The sequence below is a fragment of the Echiichthys vipera genome (assembly GCF_963691815.1).
Source record: "Echiichthys vipera genome assembly, chromosome: 5".
In the NCBI taxonomy this organism is placed as follows: Eukaryota; Metazoa; Chordata; class Actinopteri; order Perciformes; family Trachinidae; genus Echiichthys; species Echiichthys vipera.
The window spans coordinates 16,944,901-16,970,645 of NC_139830.1; the positions used below are offsets into that span (position 1 = coordinate 16,944,901).

The 25,745-nt window shown below is 41.1% G+C and overlaps 1 protein-coding gene across 1 annotated transcript in view; it reads left to right on the plus strand.

The window, feature by feature from the left end:
* The first annotated feature begins 560 nt into the window (after nucleotides 1–560).
* dock10 (dedicator of cytokinesis 10) overlaps nucleotides 561–25,745 on the plus strand; it is a 64,411-nt gene continuing 39,226 nt past the window's right edge. Inside the window, exon 1 of the mRNA XM_083914650.1 lies at nucleotides 561–680. Coding sequence (XP_083770776.1) covers nucleotides 573–680 — 108 coding nt within the window. The 5' untranslated portion in view covers nucleotides 561–572. The remainder of the gene's footprint in view (nucleotides 681–25,745) is intronic.

Below are 25,745 nucleotides of genomic sequence, written 5' to 3' on the forward strand. Positions count from 1 at the left end.
AGTAGGCTATCGGCTCAAAGACCATGGTCAAATCAAGCTGTTTAGACTGTTACTGTCGAATGCTGAATGGGTCTGCACACTCGGGTTCACTTAAAGCCTAGGCTGGGCTTGATATTTAGAATGACATAAATAGAAATATATATATGGTAGCTTAATAAAGTTTAATGGAAATTAAAATTCAGCTGCATCAAAAAATGAAAATGATGCTTTTTTCCACATGTGAAGTTGTCCAAAGGTGAGATTGAATAACTAGTGCAATTGATGTTTCCAGCCTTCAAAATAAAAGTTCCACTCTCATTCGAGAATCTGTCTCGCTCGGGGTGTTTTAATTCGAAAGTCCTAACCGGAAGTACTGTTTTTGATCCAGTCCAGATTTTCAACTACTTCAGCGCACAGGCCATTCTCTGCACTACGCGCGCAGCGCTGCGTATGTGGACCGGTGTGTGTAAAGCGTGCGTGCGTGTGTGTGTGTAAACACAGCTCGGTCGGCTCATGTTAGGAGGGCCAGGTCGGTCTGACTGCAGCAGAAATCACCAGGCTGAATTGTGCTCTGTGACCGCTCAGATGAGGAGATGGCAGCCGAATCGACCCGGAGATTCACCAAGAACCTGCTGAAACCGGGAACCGCGGCGGAGATACGGCAGACGGCGTGCAACGCAGTCAGACACTCCGCAGTGGCGGTGAGTAGATCCGTATGAATGGTAAAAACATGGTGGTAGTGGGAAAAACGCATCACCACCTGTGGGCCCGAAGCTTCTGTGCTCTGAGCTCTGAACGCCGCGGCCACCACAGCTTTACATCTGGATGTGTACTAGATGTGGTCTAATCTGTACTGTACCAGCATCCGACCGCACCACTGCAATGTAGCGAAGCCAGATCTGACATTGGCATTCATGTTGCATCCTTCTTTGCAGTGGATGAGCACAGTGCAGCACCGCTGTTCAGCGCCTGTCTGTTGGTCCTGCGGGGGGGAACACTTCCATACGTTTAAATGGATAAGGTTCAGTCGTAGGTGCAGGAATCGCCGCATTTCTTCCCGCTATTGAAAATAACCCGCTTATTGGCTGGTAACGTGGCTTTAAAGTCAAACAGTCGCCTATCCTATTCCCCTGTGGGTTGGAGTTTTTTTTTCAGTCAGTGTGGCTGGCTGAGTGAATGTAAAACAGTAAATAGCGGCTTGGTAGTAGGGTAGTAGGATAGTGGGATGCGGCATGACACAGGCAGCGGTTAACATCTGCCCAGCGGTGCACAGAAACACTACGAAACATGGGGGGCAGAGAAAGAGAGGGGAGGAAGATGAATTCGACCACCGGGCTTGATTTATGACCAATTCTATTATCAGGCTATTTTAATGTCGTGAACTGTGAAATGTATGCTTCAGTGGGTGTGTCACGCCTTATAATGAGAGGCTCTGATTGACACATAAGATAGTGGGAGGAGGGGTAGTCCAGGAAAAAAGAGCCACACTCACACACTCACACACTCAAGCTCACACACACACACATACACAGACACACACACACACACACACACACACACACACACACACACACACACACACACACACACACACTCACACACACGTACACACAGGAGAATGATTTGTATTTTGATGATGTCCTTTTTGATTCATCTTGCTGAGGGCAAATCCTCTACCTTACGTTTTGCGCGTGCGCGGGGCATGTGTGTGCGCGTGTGTGTCTGTGTCTGTCCATGCTGTAGAGATTAGCATAGAGAAAGGTCACTCCACTCGAGTCTCTTTGCTGCTGTGCCATACCCTGCATCCTCTTCACTCTGGTGTTAGTGTGTCAGTGGGACAACCGCGTAACAGAGCACGGTGTGAATTGATTGGAATTTAGAGGGGAAATGTAATATTACTGCGGGTGCTTGCGCGGAAGACAGGATTCAAATGTAACAGAATCAAATAAAGTCACAATGAATACAATTTTGCATTTCACTGGAAAATAGGTATTTTCCATGAGCAGCAGGATGTTACCACTGACACTGGGTCAGCTGAATAGAAGAATAGCAATAGTCTTTAAAGTACAGGTTTACAGACTATGCATTTATCGTGTTACCAAAATGAAGTACAGCAGGATATTGATTCCCTTACTGGATGTAGAAATTGACTGGTGAGTCACCTTGTGTTGGTATTATTTAGGACACCGATACATGCATTTCACTGCAGAAGTAACACACTGAGCTTGAAGTGAAAGCTATTCAGGAAATAGCCAGAGAGATAGTCACTGTGTGAGAACATGAACAGCCAGATACAAGAGGCACTTGCGTTGCCTGACGGCCCTCCATCATCACCATGTCTCATAGCATTAAACAGAAGCAGTTATGTTAATTTAGACATTTACTTGTAAAAGACAGTCAACATGTTTGTGTTCTTCATTAAAAACCCCACTGATGCGGCGTACATTTCAAATGTAACTGAATATAACTGTAACTGTATATGCATTTTTCTATGTCTACTATAAGTAGGTGAAACACTGTTTTAAGTAATGCATTTAATGATGGCTCAGTTTAATTTATCCGCTATAGTTTTCCTGCTATGACAGTTCAACATGTTTGCTTTGAAAAATGTGTATTTAGATGCTAGGTATGTGGATGTTTGGTTGTGTATGCATCAGGAAAAGTTTGCAACTCCACAAAGTCTGAGGTTCCAGATGTATTAATACAGCGACCAGTTCTGATGCACACGTGGTCATGGGTTTTGCAAAAGTGCCTGAATAACTTATGATTATTAATGCTCTTGGCTTAGTATGCTTAAAGTTCGAGAATATATAGAATTTGGAATAAATACATGTTGAATTAGGGGCGGAGTAACACCTTCTATCCTAGTAATATATAAATTGTGATGCAGAGCCAGACTGTCGGCCAATATTATCAGCAGATATTTGCTGTTCTTAGACATATCTTATCGGGATATGTGTTTTCTGATATGCACTGATGTTGAAACCTTTTTTACAGAACATATAATGCAGAAATCAAAGCTTGGAGTGATTTTGAAATGATGCCATAGCTAATTATTTTATTTTTATTTTATTTTTTTATTTAAATAGTCAACAAGTGACTGGCACTTAACATATTGTTAATTTAGCTATTTATTTTATGTTTATTTATTCTTTATTCTCTAAGTGTTCATTTATAGATTTGGTTGACAATGTAACATTGCAGTCATGTATGTATTGTATTCATTCCAGCTAAAAATAAAAATCATTCTCAAATCACCATATTGGTAATCTGTGAATTTCCCCCTCTAAAATCACTATTGGGATCGGCCTCAAAAATTCCACATCGGTTGGGCTGTATTGAGATGCAATACATTTTCTGGATTAACAATTGTAAGACTTTTAGTGGATAACATAATAACCAATCCAGTGAATTAAATTAAGAACTTGCGTCTTGGCCGATACAGAGTACAGATCCAATACCATTGTGTTAGAAATAATCAACATATTACATAAATAACCATTCATGGATATAATGGGATTGATTACTATCATTGTTGTATGACCTGGCTCAGGTTAAAAATACAGAAAATGAATGCCATAGAACTTACTTTATTATCTAGTTGGACAGTCAGTCATAACGGAAAAAGAGTGTAAACTGCTTTAGAATAAAAAGTAAATTGGGTGCTAAATTATGTGGTTTCGGATTGGAGCATAGACTTGCGTAATCATCAATACCAGCATTTTAAGGCAGTATCGGAGGCATTTTGTTTCATATTTTATCAGAACAACTCCACAGACAAGTCAAGGTACTTTATCACATTGGTGCAAAAATCATGTAAATGTGTTGCAATAAATAATAAATAATTGTCTGTTATTTTCCTATGAATCAAATTGTGAGTTAAAACAATGGTGATTGATCTTATGACCCACAACCCTGGCAACCCGCAATGCCAGTCGCTATTATCTGGCACAATGTAAACAGAACTCGACAGAAAGTCATTGTCAAACCCGTCAAAACATTTTTAAAATATTAATTCAGACTAAATATATTTTTTTATGTAAAAGCAATACTTTAATTCTGTACCTCTTTTTTTTCAATTATAGCTTTTAATAAAGATTCTACATATTCAACCTTTAACCAATTCATATCTGTTAATTTTTATGTAAAGATGAGAACTGAAATTGAAACCACGACTCAGTATTTGATCAGTATGTGCAAAGACACCTTCTTTTTTGTCATCATCCACTGTGAACTGTGACTGTTTAGTCTGAATTCCTTCCTATATCGTAAACAAGCGATAAGCACAAACAATTACTTAAGGTCATTATATGTAGAGATATAGGATGGAGCAATGTTACAAGAAAGTGAGACGGGGGGAAGTTTGTGTGTGTGAACGTGTAGATATAACGCTTGTGTACAGGTTTAGGTTTTAAGTGGGTGTGGAAATGTCCATAAGCGTGTGTATGTGTGTGGACGTTTTTTTGCGAGTCTGCTAATGCATGGCTTTTGTTGGTGAAAGAAACCAGGTCAGCAGATTCAGGCCCTATGGCATAACATTCAATGAAGCGTGAGCCTCTTTCTTTCTATCACTGACCCCCTCTTTCTTTTCATAGTTACCAGTTTTTTTCCTCATTTACTTAACACCCACCCTCCACCCCACCGACTTTACTCCCCATCTCTCCAAGCCTGCACTGTTTCAGATTCTTCCATATTTGAGTTGCTTCTGACACTGTTTCCCTCTGTGTTTTTTTACCGTTCCCCTGCTCTGCAGGAGTCCTCAGTCAGGTTAGATCAGTTTCTAAAGTGTGTGTGTGTGTGTGTGTGTGTGTGTGTGTGTGTATGTGCGTGCGTGGGTACGTGCGTGTGCGCATGTGTGTGTAGCATACAGGATACCTGGTAAATCCCATTGGTGTATGCTGCATTTTCCTCTGATGAAGTGCTCTGTGAAAGCAATCACTGCTTTCTGACTACTTCACTGTTTTTCATAGTGGTCAGCCCACCCATCCTCAAATATGTGAGGAGCATGGAAGGGTAGATAGATACAAGACTGAAGGATGTAATGGTTGTTGAGTTTGGGTTTAAAAAAAGCTAGAGTTTGTTGCTTCAGCGACCATGGGATCTTTTCCATTACATCTTTTCTGGCTTCTGTCTGGCTCTGAGCTGCCAGACAACAAATAACAATTAAATTAAATATATAAATTTGAACATATAGTTAAATATATATACGATATTGAAGCAGCATTTGCATGAAACACACCTGAATCACGTCAACAACAAAATGAACAGTATTTTAGACCCATTATTGGCATCAGAGAGTGAGAGTGTTTATTATGACTCTCAGCAAAAGTGAGCAGCAAAGCAGTGTAGATACAAGTGCCGTTCTTGTTGTGACTCTGGCTGCCTGCTGGGATGAACCACATGTCACACCATGCCTACAGGATGCCAGCCACACTAGCCACACATCCAGAGATTGAGGCCAACATATCGCCACGGCATCCCACTGTAGCTCAGAGTTTATTTGCCCAGTAGCACAAGGTTGCTTGTACTCAGCCATCCTCACTCGTTGCTTAAGGGCATATGCATGCTCATCTATTTTCCGCATGGTTTCCTAATGTTTGGTGTTATGTTATCATCGTCCTGTCTTTCCTTTGGCACCATATAAAACCACTCCTTGCATTTGGCATCCTTGGTGCCCTTATGGTACTAGCTTCACGCATGACCACGTATTGACTATTTTTGGTGCCCAATCCCAGGCTCCCGACATTTACTGGTAATTTTCCATTTGATGGCAAAACATTGTCTGCTGTCCAGTCATGGAGATGGACCTATTATCCCACAACCAGAAGGTATATAGCTCATGCAATAATTATACCAATGTTTTTTCTAACTCTGATTTAGCTTATTAACCACAAATCACTGTATGATTCTTTACATTGCTGCAGCTGTGCACCACTGCTGAATACTCACTGTCATTGGATATTTCAAGCCTCTGCAGTTTTCTTTTTTCCTTTCATACTGGTTATAGCTGTACCAAACAATTATCTTCATTATGGATTAATCATCCGTCAATTAATTGATTCATAAACTCCATGTGTATTGATTACTGTCAAGCCAACATACAGTATGTCAGAGAGCTGTATAAAATGCCCATCGCTACCTCCCAGCGCAAATCCTCACATTTGAGACACATGGATGAGTAAATCTTCTACTTCTGGCTATAAAGTTGTAATTCATCAGATTTGAGATACCTTGTTTATAGCGGCCTTTTTGGCGGTAAGATGTAACTGTAGGTGAGCCGGTTCTTTCAGAGCCCCCCATCTTGTCATGTTCGCGGTCGATATGTGTCTTGATTTTTTTCTTCTTATTTTTTTGTAAACTTTATTAGCACACATTCACCTATTTACTTCCGGTCCGTCCCCTATATGTTACCCTTTTAAATCCATACACGCACACACGTTCCTCTTACACTTCTGCCCTTACTACAAGCCTGACTCAGAAGTTGGAAGTACCTGATTTCCGATTAAAATGAAACGCAGCAGACCAACCGCCAACAGCGTCACCAACCATTTGCATTTAGAGGGGGAATGAAAGATTGGAATACTCGAGGCAAGTACAGATGCTTCCATTAATGGGTCATATGATCAATCACCATTGTTTTAACTCACTCTTTCATAGATAGTTACTTAACAGACAATTAACTAGATGAAAATCTTACGGATTATAACTTTAATCTTGTGCAACTTCATCACTCAAATAATAATTTGAGTGATGAATTTGCACAAGATTCTTATAATGTCATCAATGTCTCTTCTGCTTTAAGAACTGCCTGGAAGGTATAAAATCATTCTAAAAATTGCATGAAGTGCTTTGGAAACTGGCTGACAGTGATGTAAAATATATGTGACTTAGAGTTAATGGGCTTTAACATACAAAATCCTTTGGTATTGCGGCCCTTTACCAATGTGGTTCACCTCCATGCTTATGTTCATGCTCTTCTTACCAGAGAGCAGTGTGTGTTCTTTTGCCCTAACACTTAAATGTGAACACACACTCTCACACTGCAACCTATGGATAGGAGGTTCAAGTTCGAGTGCTTTTCCTCTCTGTATTTCATTACACTTTTTATATATGACTCAAAGCTTGCAAATATTAAAAAAGTTGTTCATATTTCATTGACCTTACTTTAGCATGCCTTTTTTCCAACATTTGCATATTTATCCCGTTTGTTATGTAACTCATCTCAATTTACACTTCAGTGAGGAAAGGAAGGAAGATGGGATATTTCAGTAGATATGTTAAGGGTCTCCTTTCTTCTTTTGTCTTCTCTTCGTCTTCTCTTCTCATTAATTTGTCTGTACATTTGCCTTAATTTCTCTGTCTTCAGGGCTTATGCTAGTCATATTCTGTTTGTATGTTTCTGTTCTTCTAGTAAAATACCACCACTGGGCATGTGTGTCTGTCTGTCTGTCTGTCTGGAGCTGAAATGTGTGCCAGACAGCGGAGAGCAGTCATTTGTTGGCGGGGGGCACGTCTACCCAGCGTGCTCCTGTGATGTTTTGCGGGTATGTGTGGTCATTTTTTTTGGGTGGGGTGTGGGGGTGGGGTGCTGTCAGTTTGGCTCATCTCTCTTCTCATGACACGTCATGTCATGTCGACTGCCTGGGATGCATTGTGCATGATTGCTGACCTGCCTATTTGTCCAGCATACATGTATAGCAGCCCAGTATGTGTCTGTCTGTATGTTTGTGCCTGTGTGATGCTCGTGTTGTTGTTCTGAAAAACCATTTAGGCGGGCTAAAAATCTTGTAGCATGTATATTAGTTTGTAGCTGCTTAAGATCTGTGTCGGTGTTGTGTAATCATGACTTAACCACAGCAGCGTTGTCACGTTAATCAGTCACTGGCAGCATTGAAACACTAACTAATATGGCCTTCTCATGCGACTTAGTCAAACTGTAAATGTTGAAAATCAATTGTCCCAGAGGAGAGATACCAGTTAGATAACCAGTAATTAGCCTACTCTACCACAGTCGTGCCTCTGTTACCACAGCAACAGAGAAAGGTCAATTAAGATAAAATACTAACAGGAAGCGCTCCTTGCATATCTCTACTTTTTCCCTTTAAGTTTACCGTATCTTATATCATCTACTGCTCCTCTGTTCCCACGCTCCCAGGTATTTCATAAATTAATTTAGCTCATTTGTGTAGCTGCTTATATTACATTTTTAATTGTATCTGTAACCCGCCTCCGTCTGCTGCTTTCTGAACACCCACTGCATATTTTACCACCTTCTGTGATATATTTTTGATTGATCTATCTTGCTATCTGCACTGATCCTGACATTTCTGTCACACGCCTCCTGTTACATCTGGACATGGCAAGGTAGGACAGGGACAAGAGTAGAGCTGGAGCCAGAATCCAGTTTATAATTAGGTCGGACATTCTCTAGTCTTATCATTTTAGAGAACTAGATCTTAAAGAGGGGAAAACCAAGCAGATAGTAAGGGAGGAATGTTAAGAAGAGGAAGAGAGAGATTTTGCTAGATTTGACACATCTCCCAGAGGATTTTGTACTGAGGCTCCACTGCAGATGATTTGTCCTCTAAGACACAATGTCCTCCGTATGAGTTTATGTGTCTTATCACACGTTTAGCAGACTAATTGCACAACTGCACGGCTTTGTGCATGTTCTTATGAACAGTATTTGCACATATCGGGGTGTCTTGTTAGCAGACATAAATTTATATTCATAAATTTGCAAACTAAAACCTTTTAAGTCCCTTTGGATATGGATATAGGTGTTCCAGTTGTTGAAGAAAGTTGGTGTCTCAACATTCCAGGACATAATATACAAATGGTAGGCTGTTGTCTTTATTTCCACAGAGTCGCATACTGTATTAAGTATGTATCACAAATCAACAGAGGCAACATTTCCCTGCCTGCCAATACAGTTTTTCTCTTACATAAGTTGTTTTTTTTGGAAATCATACCGCAGTCTGGTTGTATAATCATATAAATCAGACTGAACAAAAGACACATTTCCAGCAAGAACAGTTAAGGAAGGAGTGTTTGGCTCATACTGAATGATGGTCAGGGTTTATGGTGGAGGTGGGCCACCTCACTTAGAATAAAAATCACCTCTGCTGATGTCATAATACATTAAAATCTATATATAAATAATTTTCATGAAATAAAACTCAGGCAAAAAGAATTATATTTCACAATACCATCTTTTTTTCAGTGTGGTTACTATAGGCCATTATCTATAAGAGAAATTGATCACAAAACAAGATGGATGATGACCCTCTCTGCTAAACAGTTTCCCTAGGGGAAACCCTCATTACACTGTAGCTAAATTAGCACTGATACATGCCACTGTGTGACATTGATCAAGCTCAGCAGACACACCATGTGAAGCAAACTGCTGAAGCAATAAAAAAGCTGTTGTAGTGGTCTAGATTCAGAATTCTTTATTTTGCATCTGTGTCAGGTAATGAGTCACACAGTTTGTTTCCCTTCTTCATCTCGTGTTTGGGTGTGTGTCATATCTCATACTCCATATGTGTCAAACCAAGCTGTGAAAGCGTCGCCTCCTGGTTTGTGTGTGTGTACGGTCTGACAATGTGGGGATAGGATGTCGTCTTTTTCTCTCTCACAATGCATGTTTGTGCATGTATCTCTGAACAACTCTGCATGCAGCTTTTTCTGAGAAGCCGTGCTGTGCAGTTCTTCAGGACGCCTTTGTCACAGGGTGCAGCCTAAATGTGTTTTCATATCACTTTTCATCAGCAGGGTGACAGGGTGATTCTCTTCCTCCTGTTAAACCTTCCATCACCCTGTTTCCTCCTCTATTCTCCTCTTTACTTTCTTCCTCTTACCTACTGCCTCCCTGGGCTCTGCTCCCTCTCCTCTTCCTTCTTCTTTGCCTTTTTTCAATTTCTACACAAATTCCCTAATTGCCTGCACTTTCTTTCTTCTCACTTATTCTCTATTAAATAATAATAGATTACATTCGGATTACATACTGGATTACATTCGCTCGGCTCTTCAGTTCTCACTACCTTTCACGTTGAGTGAATGCTTCTTGTATCACCGGTGTGTATACATGCAGGCGGGAGAATAGAGAAAGGGATTAGAGGAGATGAATAGCTCTTTGACATTTGTTATGACTGAGCTGCAGACGACTCAGCCGTGTTTGCCCGATAACAGTAGGACCGTGTACTGCCAGGCCTTGGTGTGTGTCTGTCCCCATCTTCTCAATGACTCATTCAGAAAGGACAGAGAAATAAAAGCAAAGAGAAGAGAGCAAAGGAGAAAAAAAGTCTGAGCCTGTCACTGTCACTAGTGACACTGTCTCTTGCTGAATTCCCCCACTGTTTGAACTCTGCGTGAGGCTGTGCAGTGATCTCACTAGTGTGTGTGCTGGGTGTGAATACAGGAAATACTTTTTTTTTTCAGTACATGTAGCCTTGTAAAGTCACACCGCAGGTTGCTGAATTGTATTAGAAGACAAAAAGTCTGTTTAGTCTAGGTAAGAAAAGTAGATAGAGAGAAAGTATGTGTCTGCCTTTTATACTAGTGTTTGTGAGAGGTCACATGAGAAGAGAGAGAGAGAGAGAGAGAGAGAGAGAGAGAGAGTTCCCCAGGGCTCTATGCATTGTGCCAATGTACGTTTACAATAGGCTCTTTGGAGAGGCTTCACAGCCAGTGAACTGCTCCATTCAGACTTAGCTGACCAGGCTTTGCCTCACTGGAGCTCACTTTTATCCTCTATCTCTGTCTTTCTCTAAAGCTCTCCATCCTGCCTCACTCCTGCCCTGTACCTTAATAAACACCACATCAACTTGTCCATCCAGACTCTTTTCACGGCCCTCAGGGAAAGGGTGAGGAAGGGGGGGGAGTCTACTTCACATACTGGACTAAGAATAGTTCAGTGACTCTCTGTGAGTGAATTGCAGTGTTGTGTCTCTCCCTCACTCTGCATTCCAGAGTAGGAGGCCTGAATATGCTACTGCCATTACCGTCCGACCCCGATGCCCTGCTACCCTTGCCCTGTTGTAGCCGCACACACATACACACACAGTGTCGCAGTCATACGTGATGTGGACTTTCTCTCATTATCTGTCTTCACTGGCTGGACCGAGTGAGACAGAGAGAGTACAAGGTCTAATTAAGCAAGAATGTAAAGAAAACGTGTCCACCATATGTACAAGTCGTTCTCAAAGTCTATGAATCCTAAAACAGAACTGTGTTTTTGTTGTGTGGTTGAATCCTCTTAAGATCTTTTTATCCTTTTCTCCTCTGCCTGTCTAACTGATCCCTGCTGGCTTTGATCAACACGGCTGACCCGCCAATAATCCCGTCTGACCATGCCTGTCCTCTTGGCCTCGGTGTCAGAAAGTAAAACTGGAAGAGACAGAAACAAGCAGCCATTATTAATATTTCACCAGCACCCACTCCAGTTACCCACATCCATCTGCACACAAAGATAAAAGTATGCACATGCATGCACACTAATTATTATGTCTGCAGAGCCTGGGCCGCTGTTAGAAATAGAACAGATAGTTTTCACTTACAGATAATGTGTCCTTAACAGCAGCTCACAGGAAAACATAGCTGGCATAACTGGTCATAGCACAAGATAACTGGTTGAAAAAAGCATGTCGTTTCAAGATATGGATGTTATCAACGTGCTCGGTGAAATGCTGGACTACAGTATATATTCTTAAATGACTTCCTAGCTCATTATCTCTTTGACACTATTTAAGGGCTGGACAAATTACCAATGTAAGGAATCTGATATCAACCCAAATGTACTTAATCACAATTTTCAATGAATAAGTGTAAACTGTTGTTGGCTACAAAAAACAATGACATCTAATAACTGATAATAACTATTAGTTCAATCAACCAATCAGCCACCAGCATAGTGTTTTAAAGGATTAGGTTAACATTTTGTAAAAATACAAGGGATATATTTGCTTTCTTGCTGAAAATTAGATGAGAAGATAACACGACACCATGCTAAATATGAAGCAAGCAGCAAGTAAGCTTTGCTTAGCATGAAGACTGGAAACAGGGTGAAATGGCTAGCCTTGCTCTCATCCAAATGTAATCAAATCTGCCTACCAGCACATCTAAAGCTCACTACTAAACATGCTATATCTTGAATTTTACATATGTACAAAAAGCGTAGTGTAAAAAATGACATGGTGAGTGTATATTGGGACCACTGAGGCCACAAGAAAACATATTTTGTTTATTAGAGAGATTTAGAGGTGCTGGCAGGTGTGTTTTGTTGCCTTTGGACAGTGCCAGGGTGGCTATTTCCAGTCTTTATTTAAAGCTTAGCTAAACTAAGCATGGCTATTTGGCGTCATGTTTAGCTTCATGTTTAGCTTCATGTTTAGCTTCATGTTTAGCGCACAGACATGAAAGGGGTATTAATCTTTTCACCCAAGTGTCGGCAAAGAAAGTAAATAAGCATGTTTCCCAAAATGTCAAACTATTTTTTTAAACTTCTCATACTATAAATAAACAGGAAAACAGAAGTGAAACAGCATATATAAATATATGCGCTGATACATAAAGCATATTACTGTTGCATTTATTGTTATTGTAAATCAGATTTTTATTTTAGGTCCAGCCATGACATATTTCTTTCTGAGTTATAAGGACTCCTGGGGGTGTATGGTCACACAGTTTTCTTTCTGCCAAGTGGTAGGAGTCGAGTTCGATTTGACTCAAACATGCCACTTCCATTTATTGCTATTCCCCCTGACTGACATAAAAAGTCCCACAGCACACATGGCCGTGAGCCAAAAGCTTAAAAAGTGAAGGGAGTTTAGGTGAAGAAACAATACTCAGATCCATGATTATCTACCATGCTTGTGCTGTTGTTAGAGGGCGAGAGTCTGTAGGATGCTGTTTTGGATTTAAAGCTTTGATACGTGTCTGTATATATCTGTAATTTTGTATTTTTCTGTTTGCGTACATGTCAGCCAAAGAGCTGAAATCTCTGCAAAAGAAATAAGGGCGGGGGTAAGGGAGGATAATAGATATGAAAACGCATGAGGAAAAGTCTTCAGAACAGCTGCGTCCTCGGACTAAACCTGGACCTCGGGGAGAGAGAGCTGTGCTGAGTGGGCGTCTGGTAGATAGTAAGCGCTGTTGTAGAGGTTACACAGAGGTCACATGTAGGCTTTGTGTAGGTGTCGCATGTAGGCGTCACGACTGAATGATTTATTGCAAACCAGACATTCTAGTGGGCTTTTTCTTCACGTGAGGGTGTAGATTGGGGGTTGGCATAAAAATCTTATGATTTATTTCTTACTCAGGCTGGAATGATGTGACTGTTCATAGCCGTAGTAGCTTATAGCCATCCATTGTGCTGGTATGTGTTTCTGGCATGTCTGCATGAAAGTAAATATTGGCATGGGCCTGATTTTAGGATGAATATGGCAGGTTCAGAGCGAGGACACATTATACAAGTTTTCGAGTTACAGGAAACAGAAATCATTAGGGATAATTGCCCAAGGAGCAGTTACGGTTTCCGAGTGTCAGAGGCTCCGACATGCAGTGGACATAAAGGACTTTTTGGAGTATTATAGAGTTTGACTTGGCTAGCGTGAATGGTTCTGTGAAGTGTCTTATTGGCTGGAGACTGTCTTACCTGCATGGCAGAGGCCTAACAGTTGTGTAAAAAGCCCAGATATAATCACAGAGAAACTACGGATACATAGCAGTGCTGAGGGAGAAATCATGACTATTGTACGAGAGTGGTATTTATCATGTTGCTACAGTAGTCTTTCCAGTCATATCCGGTTATGATGAACACCTTAATACTGCAAAAACCTCCGTCCTCTGCAATGAAGGGACTTTTTTCTTCTTCTTCTAATTGATGGTCTCTCTCTTGGACGGAAAATCGCGATTAAAGGACAGGCTCTGCTTGCTGCTATTACCTTAAACCTTTCCGGTAGGACGAGCTGACTTTAACTGTGTTTCTCATTTAAAGCATAGAATAACAGCACTTAATTAGATTTTAAAAGTATGCTCCTGTTACCTCAAAAACCAAGAAAAGCTCTGCTAGTTTATGAAGGATGGGTATTATTGCAAAAATTTATTGCAGAGTGCATAAGAAGCCGGTGACCTCAGCTGTATTGGGTTTGGGGTGGGGGGCAGTAAATGATGCCACGTGGGACAGTAAATTAATGAGGCACCAGCTCTGAGACAGTACAGTATCTGTGTGTGTTTCTGCTGCTTTTGTTGGTGAATGGATGCCAAGCACTCTAATACTATTCCAGATGTCTCTTTTGATGCATTTAATGAATGTGGGAGTGAATGTTAAAATGAAACAGGCAGGTAGACGGATACAAGCTGGAATTTTTTGTTGTTGTTGCTATTAAGTCTAAAAGGACTGTTTCACATGCTCAAAACATCACAATGAATTCTAGCTTGTTTCCCAAGGGTTTCCCAGGGTGTTTTATATTGGATGTGGATCACCTCACCTGACACAAGGACCAGCTCCACGATATTATAAAAACTAATCTACTATTATAAATAAATAAAACATAACATTTTAGGGACAAGGAGCGGATGTCATGCATTTAATGAGTGTAACTACTGTTCTGCTGGTTAAAATGACCACAAGACGAGCTGTATCAACATCTGGGCAGCTTACTGACCTGGCAAAAGGATGGCTGAAACGGATCCTCTGATCCATATACTGTGACCCATTTCATGATTCCACAAATAGTGCAATGGACAAATAATACATCTCTATTTATTTATTCCATTTGACCTAATATGCTGCCCGGTTACCTGCTGTTTATCTACATTTTGCGTTAATCTCCACTTAATTGTTGGAAAAACTAGAAATACTCAGAGGAAAAGAGTTATTTGTAGGGAAGGTGAGATGGATGGACAGGAGAAAAGGTGAGGTTGATTGTTGTTGGAGGTGAGTGGGTGAATATGAAGAGTGAGGTGAGCCTTAAGTAGAATGAATGGAAACTTTTAACAATGCCCCCCCCCCCCCCCCCCCTCCCAGCAGTTGTAGCTTGCCAACTTCCCCTCTCCCATATTCTCCATCCAATCTCCTCTCTCTTGCTCCCTCCCCCAACATCCCTCCTGCCTCGGGACTTTAGTTCTCAGTTTAAGACATTTTAATAGCTTCCTTTTCTAAACAATCCAGCTGCCAGAGGACCAGATAGTATCTCTTGCACAGAGCGCCTCCTGGAGGTCATTCATTAAAGATGTGGTAGTGGGGGCAACTGCTACACTGAGCTGTGGTGCTTGGCACCCTCTGATGCACACAGTCTGCTGTGTCCAGTTCTTAGCACTAGATGGCATTGGCAGTGTACTGCGGTTCAGAACTCTGTTCTTCCTGTTAACTCCTCCAGGGAAAGAGCTCAACTCAGAGCCAGATATGACACAGTTGTGAGGTTCACGACATGATCTTGTTACAGGCCAAATAAATAAATCATGATTTTGATTCACATTTGCAACCACATTCTCACATGAAAATAATTCTGCAGTTTTTTGCAGTAGGTGTCCGATCCGTTGCATCAGGTGTTTCTAATTTACTCCATTAGGTCACTTTGATATAACACAAACAACACAACTGTGAGTCATATGACTAGCAGGCACCTGTAGAAGGGACAGAAACAAAAGCAACTCTGAAGATTGTGAAAGAGAGACAGAACAATGACACAGTGAAAGCAAAAGCACTGTAGGAGCAACAAAATGAGGACCAACATGAGTCAGAATCAAGAAAAAACCTCTAATTCAAACGAAAATGTTGTGCTTAATCATAAAAAGTCTTACATCTGCTCTGTGGAACACTTTCTGACACAAAACTGACAGTCAAAAGAACTTTCCAGGCACTATTTTGCCACAGCTGCAGCACAGCGGGGTTACACTGTAAATGTATACAACCTGAACCTGAAACAACATCACTAAATACAAAATGATGAAGCACTCAAGGTCATGAAAATTACCAGACAATATCTGACCACAAAGACATCAAAAATACAGGTACAGGTATTCTTAGCAGGGCTATTTGATTGTCATCAAATCATGAATCATCTAGGGTAAATGCTGCTCAGTTTAGTCTGCCTCAGTCTTCCTGTTTGTGCAAGAGTGTGCTGTAGTGTTGCATCCGCAGGCTGAGGTTTTACTGAGAACAGCACATCAGGATGAGTTTGAAACAATAACATGACTAGCAACACCAGAGAGACAATAGTCAATGCAAATACATTGACACACCATAAGCTACAAACTTAAGTTCATTCGAGCCAAAAAATATATATTTAGGTACGTTATCTGAAAACAACCAGTTAGCAGTCCTAAGATTTTCCTGACTTTTTTTTTTTTTGTTTCTTTGCCTCAGTTCTTTTCCATTACAATTCCTTCCATTTTTTTTCAGTACAGTCAGTAAACATCTCCATGTCTGCAGACCTTCAGAGAGAAACACTGAACACTGTATGTATGCGTGCTGTGTGAGAATAGGGAGTGTAGTGCAGCCAGAACGAGGTTGACCCTGTGTCCCTCTTGTTGCTCTGTGAGTGCCAGGGGCCAAACTGTAGTTTGCTGAGAACCCAGCGCCATTGAGTGACAGCATCCTTCCTGTTGTGGTCACCATGGGAACAGGAGAGTGTTTTCCCAAGTAAACTCAGTGAAGCTCTGCACCACATCAAACACCGCTGCCATGAGTCAGCCTCCAGCGCTACAGGGAACCTAACTATAGCAGAGCTAACTGCTTACAAGGCAGTGTGCAGAAGTTTTAATGGACTGTGGTTTCCTACTTGGCCTAGTTGGCTGAGGTATTTCAAGTCAGTAAAATGGCTTATGTTTGTCTTTTGTCTAAATAGTTAAACTACATGCGTTTGCAGGATGCACACATCAATCTCAGATCTAGTGTACATAACCACTACTTTGTCACCGTCAGTGCTGTTCAGCAGAGTAACAGGATTGTAGAGACTGAGGTTATACAGCTGGAAAACATTAACCCCACAAATGATGGCAGCACCCTGCCCTATACTCCCCAATGATGTCATCCTTTACAGAGGTTCAGACTTACACAGAGCTTAACTCAGATCACACAAGGAAGTACAGGCAATCACAGGGACACATACTCAGGATTACAGACAATAGCAAAGGTGCACACAATTCAATGTTTACGATTTATTGTACAGGATGATTTCATTCTTAATAACTTCTTAGTAGTAACCTGATATGTAACTGTTTTTTTATTTCCTTTTATATCATTTTGTAAAACACAAAATCTCAACAGTGCTCTTTTATCAACTACAAAATGTCCTTGTAGCTTCTCCAAAAATGTCCTCAGAAGAAAGGCTTTGTATCAATTAGTTAACAGGAAATGATTTGGAAAATAAACAACCTTTGAAAAAAAGCATTTCCAAAGGATACAGTAACATAGTTTGGCCTTTGTAATGTACCCTAGGTAATTCAGAAATTGAATATTAACAGTCACAGATGAGGAATTGAGAAGAAATAGTGAGTGACAAAGAAATAAAAGAACTAAAGAGCAGATCTTTCCACATGGTGGTATGAGTGTTCGTGGTTTTGTCCGGGGATGTGACCCTATCCATGTAGTGGTTTGTTCTCCCATTTCATTGTGTGATTTATTTATCCTCCTAACCGACTCTAACTTAAACGACAGGTGTTCTGGGAACTGAGCTGCTTTACACTATCTCCATGTCCATGTCTCCAACCACAGGCGGAGTGTCAATTTCCTCATTCTCTTCCATGGAAGTGTGAGCTCCTCATCACTTATTCAGCACTCAAATTCACCTCTTCTCTCCTGTTAAAAAAAGAGGGAAAGTAAAACGATTACAAAAAGAAGACTATGTACCCAATCTAGCTATTGTAGCTTTCCTCAATTAACCCCCTGTGCTGGCAAGAATACATTAAAGCATTAATGTGGTGTGATCAGGTCTACTCCAAGAATTTTGACATAATGCACTTAAACCAACAAACTGCACCTCTCCTAATATTTGTCTATCTATCTATCTATCTAGCCATCTATTGGGTCATCCCTATGTTCCCTGGGTCCTATGTTCCCTGGTTGCATAAGCTTCTGCTTCCGCTGATTTAATTCAGCATTTGGTAAGGGTTAGGGGTTATGGTCAGGTCAGGGTTAGGGGGTAGTTTTAGGGTATACATAGGCCTATGTGCCGGGGAACATAGGAACTTTTTGGGAAAAGCAGGGAACATCATACCTTTTTTAAAAAAAAAGGGTCCTATGTTTCTCGGTCACATACAAAGCGGGGATCATAGGACCCGGGGAACATAGGTACGCTCCCCTATCTATATAGCTTCTAGCTATCTACAATTATCTGTCTGTCTATTTATCTATCAACACAGCTTCAGTATATTACTGCCACCCATTTGTTACTAATGCTAAAATTTAAGGTGCTCTTTAAAAAGATAGTTGAAAACCTTCAATGACATTACGAACATTTGGATGAAAATACTCACAGCAGCCAGCGTGGTGATATAATCTGTGTTTGCACAGGCAAAAGGCAGGCGGAGTGAATGAGAGCATAAAACTAAGCTAGCTATGTAACATGGGGACTTTGCTGGCAACTACAGGGCACATTTGTGTGGGCATATTTGCATGACAGGACCATTGTGGAGGCCTGGCATACAAACAAAGCCCATCTCTGTGGTTTCGGTGTATTTTAACTGCTGCAGGCATGTTGCGCTGAAGAGCCTTTAGTGAAAAAGTAATGGGTTTGGAGGCGTTGGGGAGGGGTGTGGCCGGTGGTGAGTACAGTTAATGTTTCTCCACTTTGAACAATGAACTGGACATATGCACTGTCATCTCCCACTGATGGGGGCACATTAACATTTGTACACTGTGTGGGAGAGAAGTAGCAATTCGATATGTGCACATGCTCATGCCTGTCTTTTTCTGTGTTTGCGTGTTGTGCTGTTTATATTTAGCTATGTAAAGCATTATAATAATGAGCTTTTATGCCGGGCGGGGGGTGGGATTTTCTGTCACATTGACATGGACACTAATGACCTTAATCATGACCTAACAACATCACCATGGTTACCTCCTACTCTCTGCAGGGAGCCGAGGGTGTGCAAATGCCATTGACTATAGATTATGTCTCACTTCATTGCAGATCTATCAACAGCCTTTGAAAAAAATGCATACCGTATACAGTAGTCGAGCTGAATTATAATATATTCTAGGTAGAATATGTAAAACATTCCCTCAAATGACCCTGTGTGTGGGTAACTAGCTGTTTCTACTTCAGCTATACTTTGGAATTGAATTTTTTTCTTTTATTACATGTTTTACAGGGCATATAGCACCATTAAAAAAAACATACAGACAATGCATTCAGGTGGAGTTTCTCTAATAGGCCTTGTTTCTGAATGCGGGTTCTATGAAAACTGACTGTGTTGAAGTCAACTGAAAATCTTCCAACTTCTTCCTTTAATACAGTCAATGAATATTAAATCATCTTATTTCTATTTGAGTTATTTTAACTTCCTCCTTATGTGTGTCTTGGTGATGATTTTGACAATCATTGTCCCATTAAGGCAATATTAAGTCTTTAAGGAGAAGTATGCTTTGAGCGATGTTTGATTGATTGACAGTTGTCTCGGCCTGTCACATTTCATTTGTTGAGCTTGTTGGCCCCGTCTCACTCCAACTCCTCCCCATTAACCAAATTTCATTACATTCCAGTGACTGACTAAGATGGCGAAGAACAGTAAACCAAAATCCAGGCTTCAAAGCATTACTCCAGAAACATTTGGGTGACAAAACTGGTGCTACAACTCATATTTTTCTCAAAATCTACATTTTGGTTCTGGTTCCACAATTGCAACTGTAGAGGAAGAGAAGGGGGACTTTTATAATGAGAAGAATTTAAAATAGCTGCAAAACAGATGAAAACCATTTTGTTCTCAAAATGCTAATTTCTTTACTTCTCTCCATTTAGCCTTTTAGATGGAACATGAAGAATAAAACAAGACCAGCTGTTATGGTGACATGAGAACAATCAGAGTGGTAGAACTGATGCCATGGAATTTTAGACTTGAACTATTTGTTTTAGATTAAAGCCCAGTCAGTGTCCTGTTTTCTGTCGTATGTGCTGAACGAAAGGCACAGGAATTTTACATTTTGCTCTAAAGTCTTAAACTTCACATGCACGCTTCATCTGTGAAGCCGCCCACTCCCCACTTTCCATCCACTTTCCTTTCAATAGCCTCGCTCACAACTCCCTAACACTCTCCAACACTCTCCCTGTAGCTGCACACACACTCTGCCAACCTCCTCTCTGAAAACATTAAGCTGAATTAACTGCAGCAAACACATGCATATGCAAACACTTTTAAAAAGCAACAGTTTAACTAAATCAGAGTTTGGGAAAGCAAGCCTGTGCTTTACTGTCTTCAATGCACAAACCAAAAATGGACAAACACAGCCAGCAGACTTGAAATGAATGATGTGATTGGGAGAAAATGGTGAAGGAGAGTGCTGCAGAATGCAGAAAAAAAATGTATGTAGGTTTGTATGTGTGTGCGTGCATGTAGCAGCTGGTTCTGGTCAGCTGACAGCCATTACAGACTGTGATTTGTCGGGTTAGCTGGGCTGAACCGTGTATGGCTGCAGTCTGTGACGGTGTGTGTGTGTGTGTGTGTGTGTGTGTGTGTGCGTGCGTGTATTATTGGAAAACAGAGAGGGAGAGAGAGAGAGAGAGAGAGAGAGTCATGTAGGGCTGCCAGTGTGTAAGCTCAGCATTAGGAGCTGGAGATTGGTCTAGAGCAGTGCAGAAAGGAAAGAGACAGCTTGCAAAGTAAGGCAGGGGAAAGTAGGATGGAGTCCTGGGCTTGAACCGAACACAGCACCACTGGCTGGACCAGGGGCTGACTGGACTGAACTGGACCGTGCCATCAGGACAAACACTTGAGTTCAGGTTGACTGGGATAAACAAGGGACGTCATATCAGGTGAAGCCTACGCTGCTGGACAGGATCAGGCTGGACGAGGATTCAACAGCACTGGATTATGGGTTGTTCGGCCAGTGTGGTCCTGCTCCTCCGCTCAGTGGGCGGCGTCGACTGCGGTCACATGTGTTCACGACAGGACCAGATATCATTGGATGCTGCCACTCCCACCCTAGAGGGTTACACCACTACCACCTCACCTCTGACCATCATTGTAATGGTAACCAGCACTACTGCATCTCCAACTCCCCATGAGCTCTGCCATTCTACCTAATGCATGTGTGGGCAGGTAGAGGGGACTACAGTATGTGGGTATGGAGTAAGTGTGTGCACAATGGCGTCATATTTGGATATGCGTGAGTGTATATTTTTCCGCATTTTACTGGCAGCTATGGATGAAAGGATGTTCTTAGCCAAAATGTCTTTGTGTATAATGTCTTTTATTAATCTTTTATCTGTTTTGTTCTCTCTACCTATACAGCCTTTTTTCTTTTACTCTGTTGCTGAGGTTGATGTTTTATCAATGATTGGGGCCTGGTTGTTTCCCTTCACAGCTGAGAGGCAGAAGGACGGAAGTGGAGGGTGGAGAATAGAGGGGGTTGGTGGGGTCAGACATGAGGAATCTAGTTTCTGTGGGAAAAATCTGCTTGCTCTGCATATGGAAAACAGAGAAGATGATAAAAAAAGCGGCTATTAAACAGAACCAGGAATGAAATGGTGCATGCAGTATGTTTGATTGATTGAGTAAATGATGAAAAAAATCAATGAATGAATTACTTAAAAGTACACGTGTGCTTCTCCTTACAGACTTTTCTTTTTAGTACAGTCAGTACATCTGTTTGGTATCTGTATCCACTTGTGTTGGCCAGATTTTTTTATTCCCAGAAAGACCCTGGTTTCTGTAGGCCCAGTGGAAAAATGTAAGAGTTTTGGCAGAGTGGATTCTTTACACTCGTCCCGTCTGTATCCCCTTTCTTTCTTTCTTTCTTTCTTTCCCTCCATAAACCTTCTGGTGCCTGTTTTTCTAGTCTCTGTGGCAAACTAGAGTCATAATAGTTTACACTGCAAAGTCATGTTTGCCTGGTGATCTTGTCCTGTAAGTATCATAATGTATGCACTGGAAACTAGTGCACTAACTGCCTTTTGCTTTTTTAGCATCAGATATTTCCATGTCAGAGAAAGAGATTCATCAGCGCTAAAACATTGCCTGGGTTTTTACACGTTTCCAGGCTTACATGGATAAAAATACTTTATTCCAAAATGCAAAATGCAGTGAAGTTAGGAATAGTTTTCTACCTTAAATCAGTTGCTCACCTTTAAAAAAAAAAAAAACAACTCAAAGATGGCTTTGTTCTCAGTGATAGACAATTTCTGCAGCACAGTTTCATGCTTATTGACAGCAACCCAATTTCTCAAGTTTCAAAAGGTTATGTGACATATAATTACATTAGACAATCATGTAGCAAAAAAGTACAGCTGTGTATCTGCATAAAACTGCATAATATAACAAACTGGCAGCATGTAGACACAGAATAGTAAAGGCCCTAGTATTTAGCCCTGCAGGCCTCCAAAAAGCAGCTTTGAGGATCTTGTTAAAGTTCTTGTGAACATAGTAATGAAACCAATTTAAAACAAGAGTCTACCACATTCTTTCAGAGTCAGTGTCCCCAATCTGTCAGATGCCCAATACACCCCTTTAACTTTCTTGCATCCCTCCCTCCAAGCTTGACCTTCTATCCCTCTGTCACCCTGTCACTGACACTGTGGTCAGGAAAAGAATGCAAACCCTCTGGTATCTCTTTCAATCTTCTGTTAACGTCTTGAGGGGGATTACACTGGTGTTACTGCTTTGTTATTTGGTCATTGACAAAATGTAGGTTTTGGGGAAGTATTTGCCCATCACTGCACTCTGCTTATAGTTTGTTGAATGGCCTTCACACATCTGAGTGGACAAACTAAAATAAATGTTTTAAGCAGACAGGCACCACAAAAATGTGTGGTGTGTGTTTTGGGAGAAGGCAGGGAAGTTACCACTAACTCAACATGTCAAATTGGCCTTACAAAAGTGAAGGACAGTGTTTTTCATCAGAGGAGCAACTTCTCCTAGAGCCATTAATGTATATTAATCTCACTGTGTTCCTCTTCAGACCTTGCATTGCTCTAATGATGTAAAGCAGATGACTTCTGTCTAGTTTCTTCTCCTCTCTGCTGTCCTGGTTATCCCCCCCTCTTTCCATCTCTCTCTCTCTCTCTCTCTCGCTCTCTTTCTCTCTCTCTCCCCCTCTCTCTTATTCTCCCAGTCAATCACACTCTCTCTCTCATCTTCCAAATCTGTTCTCGTCACACATCTTTAACATTAACAGAATGATAAGCCCCTAAATCTGTGCTTGAGAATGACACACACCAGCTTGTGTGCATAACGTGCAAACAGTTAAACCCTGTGATTTATCTCCATCTTTGTCTTAATCAGTTCCCAGCCTCAATTTATTGCTCTTTTTTTCTGCTGACCAATTCCTAGAACCTCCCCCTCCCCTCCTCTCTCTCTGCCTCGCTCTCTTGTTCACAGTTCACATGCTGGAGGAAAGCCATGCTGTGCGCCACCAGCCTAGTGCTCTATTTGTGCCCTCTACACAGCTGTAGTTTATCTCACCCCTGCTCAGAGGGAGGGAGAGAAACAGAGAAGCAGGGGACTGAATGAGAGATGTTAAAAGGGATGTTTAATAGGGTGAGAACAAGGGATCAGGGAAGTTACAGAGGGAGAGAATCAAAGGAAGAAGAACGAAAGGAGTGCGCTTCTGAGGATATTTAATGAAATGAGGAAGCGAGAGAGGAGGGGATGAGAGGAAGGGATGGAGCCATCTGAGGCAGCTGCAGAACAGAGGATGGATGGAGGGATAGAAAGAGTGAAAGAAGAGAAAGGGGGGTTGAGCTGCTGACGTTAAATGGCTTTGAAGGAGTGCAGTGCTAGGAGCATAATTATGATTCACTGTCTCAGATGCAAAACATCAAAGAGTCATTAATACTTATTAAGTTATGTAAACATACAGTAGATTAAGATTAATGCTTTACTTTGAAATGTCTTGTCCTGGTCGACTTGCAGGTTTCACATGGACATGGACAATGGACATCAGCGTTGCAGTCATGAGACAAATTGTAGTGTCACCAGCCAGATACTGCGGTAGCTCAAAGCGAAACAGATAACATTTTGTATTTGACATGTGATCTGTATTACGTGTGAAACTTTTTTGCACTTGTTTCTGCTGTCACTTCAAAGCACTTGACCAAGACCAACAGTCATTAACTGATGTTAGCTCCACATACCATAAAACATGACGTGTTAATACTGAAAGTTGAAGTGGAGAGGTGACCTTGGTATGATAAGGGCAGAGTAAAATACCCAGTAGTATTAATAAGTTGTCAGGTTTTGTTACTAACTGGTCTAGCTTAGTAGAACGTTTTTTTTTTTTTTTTTAATCACTCCCCCTCTTCCTTTGTCCATGGGGCATTTTTCTTTTGCCGGGTAACATAAGAGTTTCCACAGTTACTCCAGTTGTTCCACTGTCCGCCATTTACGCTACATGATGATAGCTACTGTAAACTATTTTGTTAAGTTGTAAGTTAAGTTAAGTTTTGGTGACTTGCCTCTTAGCAAAACGCTCCCTTGTAAGAGGTGATGCAGTGTAATGTTATATGTCTAGGGCTTTTATTGTGAAAGGTAAGAATGGAAGTAGTGTCGTTGTGAAGCCATGCTGTTGACAATGAGGGAGGCAATAAATATTTTGCCTTCTCGCTTCAGTCTACGGATTTTTACCTTCACCTCAAGCGTTTTCCTCTTCTTTTGTGTCACAAAGCAAGCCTTCGTTTTCCCGGGGTTGTTCCCTGTGGCAGACAGAATTTCATAGTGAAAGCAAGTGGTGTCATTTTTCTATACCCACTACATTTTTTGCCGGAACTGCTTTCTACCAAAGAGATAGTCCCTGTATAAAAACAGTTCACAGCGTGATTTGTATTGAAACGAGGACGTGGTTTCTTGAAAGAGATGACGGTGTCGGTCTTTGTTTTTATGCTGTGAGCACCTCAAATGCAATTCCATTGCAGTGAAGGCATAATATTAAGACGCCTCATGTAAAATGCAAAATGTGAGCAAATAAATCAAAAATGATCTGCATGTCTTGACCTCTATAGGTACAGTAGTTGATATATTATTTGTATGCTGTCTTTTGGAATATGGGTCAATAGACTCTTTTAAAGTGGGATGATGCAGTCCATTGATTTATCTGCAAAAGTCTAATGGCGGCACCTGTTAACAGCAGGTATACCAGTTTGTTGTATCATCAGGAGTTGTTTCCTCTTGTGCAGATCCTTGTTCTGCTGTGAGGTTTAATCTGGGGGAAGTTGATGGTTTGCATGCTCGTTCTTATGTATGCATGTATTTTTATGTGCATGTTGTGGTGTTCTATTGAAACATTTGGACAGGAACATGAGTTGCTGAGAGTTTGACTTTGAGTGTGAGTGAGTAAATGATAGTATTTAGAGAGGTATTGTCTCTTGATACCGTTATTAATGTGGAGCATAAATAATATTGCAAGCTGTTACCTTTAATTTATTCAGAACAGATGATGTCTTGCTGAATGAATTGTCAGAAAGTGAAAGACATTGAGAGCATAATGTGTAGAAACCTCATCTGTGTGTGTGTGTGTGTGTGTGTGTGTGTGTGTGTGTGTGTGTGTGTGTGTGTGTGTGTGTGTGTGTGTGTGTGTGTGTGTGTGTGTGTGTGTGTGTGCGCGCGTGCGT